The sequence below is a fragment of the Eurypyga helias genome, unplaced genomic scaffold (assembly GCF_000690775.1).
Source record: "Eurypyga helias isolate BGI_N326 unplaced genomic scaffold, ASM69077v1 Scaffold44579, whole genome shotgun sequence".
Lineage (NCBI taxonomy): Eukaryota > Metazoa > Chordata > Aves > Eurypygiformes > Eurypygidae > Eurypyga > Eurypyga helias.
In genome coordinates, this window is record NW_010270896.1 from 1 (window position 1) to 8,035 (window position 8,035).

Here is an 8,035-nt window from a genome sequence, read left to right on the forward strand (position 1 = left end):
GGCTCTGAGGCGAAGCCGCGCAGAACGCCGCGCTCCAGCTCAGGGGTTGGGCTGCGGCCCTGCCTGCAGGGCCCGAGGCGGCCAACAGCACAACAGTGGAAATTTCCATACGTGCTCGCTCACTACTTCGTACCAGTGCCAGAAGGTGGAGCCTGAGGAGGAAGCAGGCTGCGAGCTGGTCATGAAAAAACCCACGAACACGAAGCCCGAAGAGCAGGAATCTTGGCTCTTCACTGCCTAACTCCGTCCCAGGCCAGGAGGTACTGCACAGACAAGGCAGTCGTAGGCCACTGGGTCAGCTGGAGGAGTTGCTGCTCCCAGGGCCGAAAGTACTGCTAGTCACGCATTTGTCTGGGAAGTAGCTTTGCTCCGGGCTCAACCTTATCAGAGTAATCTTAAACGCGATTTAGGGCTGTTTACATTTTTACATGCAGATGTTAAAGAGGAACACCCACCTTCCAGGGAGCAAGGCTCTAGGTGATTATAACTTGCAAGTATTTAAGGCAAAAAACCAAAATGACATGGGCCTGTTCTGACTTGTGCATTACACGTTAGAGGTTTGGGGTTTTTCACCTAAACCCACCAAGTCTACAACCTGGAAAAACCTGAAGAGTCATGAGGTGCATCTCTGGCCATTATTTCCTCATTAGGTTTCCAGAGCATTTTCAACCACGACTTGCAAGCACCTATCTGGGTTTCCCTTCAGCACCCACCAGAGGTTCTCTCCCATCTAAAGGGAGAGAGGCTGCTCTTGGCAGCGCTGTTGAAGACCCCAGCATCAGCGTGCATTCACAAGCTACAACTCTTCTACATACAGTTCACGGTTTTGAGCCAAAACAAAGCTCTCCGTGCATTGTTTCAGGCAACTGACCTGGAAACGTAGCACTTCACAGGTCTCATTTAAAAGATAAAGTAACCGCCTACCTCCTTGTCTTCAGCACTGAGCAAGGGGAATGTTGCAAAGCCAATTAAAGACTCTGCATTGCCAACTGCAGTTTTAGACTCGTGGCATTCCAGGACTTCAGCTGGAATGACAGCAGCAACAGCAAGCAGTCATGAAAGTACTGTCAACTGAAAAGAACGCCACAGGAAAGGCAGAAACAGTTAAGAGGCAGAGTAGGCTGTGGTTCAGCAAAACAAATCACCAAGATCTAATCACAGACCACCAAAACGATCTGAAGTGTAAGAAGTGGTCTGACTTGGGTTCAAAACAACCTACAGAGTCTTGTCTTGGTTCTTACAAAGTTCAACCTTACATACATCAAGCTGTAGGTAGGCAGTGTTGAACTTGAACCTAATCGTTGTTACTGATCAACAAGTGGGAGAGAAGAACTGAAAGTCAGTATTAACTGCAATTTTAATCTACTGAGCTTGAAAGCATGAAGTACTTTGCTCTTGGGGTTAAGTATTACTCCAGCTATACTAGCCGAAAGGCCATTGCTTCACTCCACACACTCAGTGCTGAGACTGCAGAGACATTATGTACTGCAAGTCTTGGGGGGAAAGAAAAAAAAAATGAATCCACGATGTTCAAGGGTCAGCAGCCCACTTCCCTCCCCAACCTCCATAAAGAAATCACTGCTCAATACCAGTTTAAGTATAATTTGAAGTTTTAATACTAGGATCTTCCCGTATCTGAAGCTCATAGTAAGCCTGCATGCTAACTCACACGGCCCGACAGCTGTAGGTACATCACGCTCAGGCCTGGTCTGCACAAATGCTTGTGTGAAGGCGACAGTCACGGTGCTGCAAAAGCTTCCTACGCTCGTAGCAGCTCCTCAGCAACACCACTGCAGAGTTCGGTTAGCAAGACTTCTCAGCTACACCACCACTCCAGTGGATCTTTTCCAAAAACTAGCCCTACGCTAGTGAGACAAGGAAGAGCACTGTTTCCAACGGTTACTTAGAAGCCAGCTTTAGTTCTCTTCCCCACAGAAGCAGAGCCTGCCATGCTAAGCAATCTAGCCCAACCAAGGCAAGGCTGTTTTTTGTATAAGCTTAAATGTTTAATCAGACACAGTTGAGAAACCTTTCTAGAATTTAATATAAAAACATCTGACATTCCATTAATGTAAAGTTGTGCACATGTTGAGAAAATTGCCATCTGAAAGAAAATTCGGTCTTCAAATATCTTTATTGGAAGGCCATGCACTGCCTTCTGTTACTGTATTTCAAATCACTGTACATTTACTTTGAAAACACTGTCTGCATTTTCTAGTACAAAAAAACTAAAAATTGTTTCAGGAATGTAGAGAAATATTCAACTTAAATAGCGAAAAAGTGCACCATAATTACTGCTGCACTGCAGTCATTTCTGCATTTCCCATTTCTTAAATAACTATCCTGTTTTGATAACACACAATATAAAGAGCAATTATGAAAAACCGAGACATTTAAATACACTAAGTTATTGAGAGTAACTTGTTGGCATTGGGTAACCTATCATAGGAGCGGCCCCAGTGGCAGGATATGCGTACTGCTGTTGGTTCATGCCATTGTGCATATTGGCAAGGTTACTCCCGTACTGCTGTTCATAGCCATTCTGGAAAGCTCCTGCCGGGTTACCGGCCCTGAAGCCAGCCTGCATGCCTGCAGCTGCAAAGCCATTCCCAAAAGGAGTTCCATTACTGAAACTCTGGGCGCTATATGCCCCATTCTGAGTTTTTGCTCCAAAGTCTCTCTTTCCTAGTGCACCATAGTTTCTTTCAAAGTTCTCCCTCTCTCTAAAACTACTAAATCCACCCCTTTTGCCCGCAGAATATCTGTCACGTCGATCACCTCGGGAACGACCTATTAAGAGAGACAGGACATAGTTATATACCACAAAGGCTGCATTTTACATACCAAATTATTTCAACCATGAAGAAAAACATTTCCCTTTTGCCCCAGCAAGGCAAGTCGACTGTACCTACACATCTACTAGAGCTTTCCAGTTGCTAACTGGACTCTGGTCAGAGGAAGACTCAGCCATCTAGCCATGGGGAGTCATATTCTCTCCCCTGTAACAGGAGTGGTGGCAGCAGCAAAGCAAGACGTCCCTTTCACCTTGCCAACGGGACACGTGCTCCATCTCTCCTAGCCACAACACTGAGGCCCGGGTGTTTTGCTTCAGAGGGAGCACTTGCAAGTGCCTCTCTGGCCAGCACTAGCCACAGGTGTGCCACAGCCAGAGCACAGAGCATTCGGGGCAAGGGGTGAGGTTTGTTACTGGCATTACTAAGTACCTTTTCAGGGCACTAACTGGTAGCTAAACCAACTTCCACATCCATTTTGGAGAGGTTGGAGGTGGAATTAGAGCTTCCAGTTTGTTCTGAGAGGAAAGCTATGCACTGTGGTCAAGAACAGTCCTTACCTGAACCTCTGTCTTCAATCAACTGAAGCAATTTGGGGTTGATGGCCTGATTAGCCTCCCGAAGCACAGAGATGAGGTCATTTACTTGCTTAATATTGTTAGGAGTAAAGAATGTGTATGCTGTGCCTGTTTTGGTACTGCGGGCAGTTCGTCCAATTCGGTGGATATAGTCCTCTGAGGAGTTAGGGTAGTCATAATTGATGACAAATTTCACATCTTCCACATCTGTAAAGTGTTGCAGTGTGGCAAAAAGCAAGGTACGAAGTTTTGCACACCACAACAGCCAAATCGAAGATAAACATTAGACAAGAGTACTTTAAAGGAAATAACGGCTGCAAAGAAGTGTGTTAGAATTATCCATTTCTGCACGAATATTGTGGACGAGAAAGTTATGCACACTCCGTCTGTTCCCGTCTCATCACCCACCCTGTGATCCAAAACCTTACCATAAAGGAGTATGCATTTGCTTGTCATTCCCAACTCAAGAGTCCCCTCTACAAATCATCAAGTGACATCTGAATGCTTCTTGCAGTAGGGCCACTAAAGCTCACAGCAGCCTCTTCATGTGCTCATTTGAGGACCTTAGAGTAAAAACATACAAGGTCCTTCACATACACACTCATTAGAAGCTCAAAAAAAAGGGGCCACACTGCTCGTCTTGCCAAGACCTTTGAACCGCAGCTGCAAGAAAAACATACCTGTCCCCCCAAAGTCACCAAGTTGTTTTTATGCACTGTGTCTCGTCTAGGCAAGCGCTTCCAAGAAGCCAGGGTTCACTTGAGAATGTGTCTCTCTCTGGCAGGTCTCGACATGACGACTATGTATAGGTGGAGGAACTTCGACTTTCAAAGGCATTTGAAAAGCCACTGCTTTCCTGCCCCGCTTGCTAAAGTGAGAGGTGGACTTTTTCTCAGATTTCATGTGCCAGTACTCACCAATTTGTACAAGGCTTAGTACATTTTAAAGCTGCTCTCTCCATTTCATGGTTGAAAAAAAAAAATTTTCATTGAACACTGAAGTTCCTAATTATTTTCTTCAACATTTCAGCAAACTCACTGAAATTCAAAGACCCACAGATCACAGCAGACAGTATGCACAAAACTAACAATACTGCACCATGGCAAATCATGCAAAGCATGGAGAGAAGAGAAATACCAGGGCAAAGTGAACTGTGAATGAAACTGCTTATTTCATGAGAGAACAGTTTATGGGGTAGTAGTTTAAAGGACGATCTTTGCCTTTTGAAGATTACTGGCACACATTGCTCTCAGCTTTCACCTCTCTATTTGACTGGAAGCAGCCAGCCGATCACTTCCACTAGTCCTCCATCCCCCTCGAGTCCTCCGAATGTCATGCCTAGGCCTTGCCACAAAGACTGCACCTTTATGTGAAGAAAACTTAGAAAAACGCAGAGGTTAAAGAAAGCAATAGACTTTCTTTAAATAGCTTTGGGCAACTGGCATTACGAGTTGTACTAACCTAGACCTCTGGATGCAACATCTGTAGCAATCAGGATTGGTGCTTTTCCGTGTTTGAATTCTGTAACACAAACAACTCGTCACTTGCTTCATCAGGTTACACAGATCCTGTACTCGTTGAAATTACTGAAATACTCACCATTTAGAACCCAGTCCCGCTCCTGCTGACTTTTATCACCATGAATTCCCATCGCTGGCCACCTGAAAACACAGCAACTGATCTCAGAACATGCCTTCAGTAGCTCCATCAGTCAAGGAGGCCGCCACTGGCAAGCCAGAGGTAGCTTCTGGCGTTTTAGCATTCAGACTGAGATCTGGCGTCACGGTGTTTGCCAGTTTCAACACCACAGTTAAGCAGGCAGTCATGAAGAATCAAGAGCATGCTCGTTATTGGGGTGGCTCAAGAAGTTCAAGCTAGTAGACTCACCCATCTCTCCTCATTTTCCTGGTAAGGTCATCACACCGTCTTTTGGTTTCCACAAAAACAATCGTTTTGTTTTCCTTCTCACTCATTATTTCTTCCATCAAACGAATAAGCCTATTATGAAGAGAAGATGGTTAGAGCTGGGATTGATTTTTACTATGCCAATTTAAACAGCCCAATTCTCCCCTCTTTTTTTAGTGGTCTCAGTCTGGTGACAAATATCCAATACAAATTCACTTCACAACTCAAACTAAACTAACCATTAAGAAAAACGTTGAATGCTTCGCCACCACTGACTACTTACTTGTCATCTTTCTCCACATCATGACACACGTCCACAATCTGAAGAATGTTGTGGTTTGCACTTAGTTCTAATGCACCAATGTTGATGTGTACATACTCCTTCAGAAAGTCTTCAGCCAGCTGCCTCACTTCCTTTGGCCAGGTGGCACTCCACATCAGAGTTTGCCGGTCAGGCTGGAGAAGGGGAATACGTCATACAAGATCAAGATACACTCAAATGCTCAATACAATTAAAATGCCTACCCAGACAAGCCTGGAAGAGTTAACCGCACTGCCCCCACTTCAGTGAGCATAGCGGCTTTTGTTGTTGTAACCGTGATAAATGCATGAACCATTTATACTCACTCTTATCTGATCCACAATTTTTCTGATCTGAGGTTCAAATCCCATGTCAAGCATCCTGTCAGCTTCATCAAGGACAAGGTAAGTACACCTCCTGAGATTGGTCTTTCCAGCTTCTAAGAAGTCTATAAGTCGTCCAGGTGTTGCAATGCAGATTTCCACACCTGAAAACCAAGCAGTGAAGTCAGCTGAAGTAGTCTTCACATTGCCTCACAGAGACACATTGAGGCTTATCCATACCTCTTTCTAAGTCACGAATTTGTGGTCCCTTTGGAGCACCTCCATAAATACATGTGGACTTCAAACGACATGCTCTGCTATATTCCGCAGCTACCTGCTGCACTTGTTGAGCCAGTTCACGAGTTGGTGCCAGCACAAGACACTAGAAATAAGATGCCCAGCTTTTAGTTCAATACCTATTTGAAGCTTCTAGTCTGACACTGGTTTTTAAAAGGAAAGGTTGTCATGTATTACTTCAGTTCCAGAATGCCTAAAGTGGATTAAAAGAGCCCAAACCAGCAAACTCGATTACCTAGCATCTCAACTGCCACCAAACACTGACCTATGCTGTTGCAGTAAGATACCTGAAAGTCACTAGCTTCCAGGGCATAGCATTTTCCAAAATTGGTTGTCTAGCCCATTTTAAGGACAATTCAGTCAGAGCTTATGGAATGCTCTTGGGAGACTACCAAAACATGGAACAACTTTAGTCATACAGAGAAACACAATACAGCTATGCACTCTTAGGTGTGTGGACAATTGGACTGCAAAAAAAAAATCCAGAAATTACTATCCCCTTTCATTCAGGAATACTCACAATGGGTCCATCTCCTCGCTCCAGGAATGGCTGATGATTTATATGCACAATAGCAGGCAACAAGTACTGTTTGGAAGAAAGAAAAGTCTCATTACAATCTCTTCACAGAAGCGTTCAGCCTGCACTAAGCCATGCCATGCTTTTACTGCTGAAATCCTGCAGTACTGCAGGCTACATTCAGAACTTACAGACAGTGTTTTCCCAGATCCAGTCTGTGCCACTCCAACCATATCCAATCCACTCAATGCAACAGGCCAACCTTGTGCCTGAATAGCAGTTGGTTCAGTGAAGTTCTGCCTCTGAATTACTTCCATAACATTTGCTTGAAAGAAAATTTAAACTTGTTAAATTGGATTTTGTCTTAATCAAGCCTGGAAGAGCAACCCGTATGCTAGTCTTCACTTACCAGGAAAGTTAGCTTCATAGAAGTTTATAATTGGTTTTGGACAGTTATGGCCCCTAACTGTGACTTCTTTGCTTGATCTGTACTGTTCAACTTCTTGCTGCAAGGCAAAAATTCCATTATTGGAAATAAGCTTTGATACCCAAGTTATCTTTTCCGTTACCCCAACCATGCCTGTTGGGCCCCATGACCCTCAGCATGTTTGCACTTACTTGTTTGCTTTCGCATGCATTACACAGGGTACATACCACAGTACGCCGAACTACATCAGGGTGTTCTTGGTAGAAGTTCTTCTCAAATTTGGGCAGCTCATCTAAATTCCATTTCTTTTTCGTAAGTTTTTCCCCAGGGTTTCCAAATTTTTTCCCAGAGAGAGGTCCACCTCTACTTCCTCCAAAACGGGGGGCTCCAAACCTAGAGAAGAATATAGTAACATAGAATCGTTTTGGTCCTCTTCTTACACAACTTAACTGCTACCTCTGCAGTCCAGCCTATAAACGTTACAATTCAGAATTAGAAACCCCACCTGCACGATACTGAAACTTAAAAAACCCCATGGTTAAGTTGCAGATGCCACCATCTGCCTGGCTCCAGCTCACAGTCAGAAGCTAAGGCTCCACTTATCTTCGCCATTTACGGAAAATTAAACTGAAAGGCCTATTAGCAAGTTTTAACAAAGATAAAATGAGGACGTTAAAACCTTTGTATTACCCCGTGATCAAATTAGTTTCCCACCCAGGTGACACTCCCGTTGTGTGTCAGCCTGCACAGAGTGGCCGGGGGCAGTTCCGAAACCTTGGGGTAACTGCTATAAACCGCTTTCTTGTATCCCAAAAGACAGCCTTCCCTCACGACGGATGTTTTCGGAGGTCACGCATTTTCCGTTCCAAGTTTAGGCGAGGTCCCTGCGTTGGGA

The 8,035-nt window shown here is 44.5% G+C and overlaps 1 protein-coding gene across 1 annotated transcript; it reads right to left on the reverse strand.

Annotated features, from left to right (window-relative positions):
* Nucleotides 1–2,020: 2,020 nt before the first annotated feature.
* DDX5 (DEAD (Asp-Glu-Ala-Asp) box helicase 5) lies at nt 2,021–7,533 on the reverse strand (the record flags this gene model as incomplete). Its single annotated transcript, XM_010158624.1, has 12 exons — nt 2,021–2,790; nt 3,353–3,577; nt 4,832–4,891; nt 4,970–5,031; nt 5,258–5,368; nt 5,559–5,731; nt 5,903–6,063; nt 6,140–6,281; nt 6,717–6,782; nt 6,905–7,038; nt 7,123–7,219; nt 7,368–7,533. Coding segments are annotated over 12 exons (1,780 nt in total), but the record flags the coding sequence as incomplete, so codon positions are not given.
* Nucleotides 7,534–8,035: the final 502 nt, after the last annotated feature.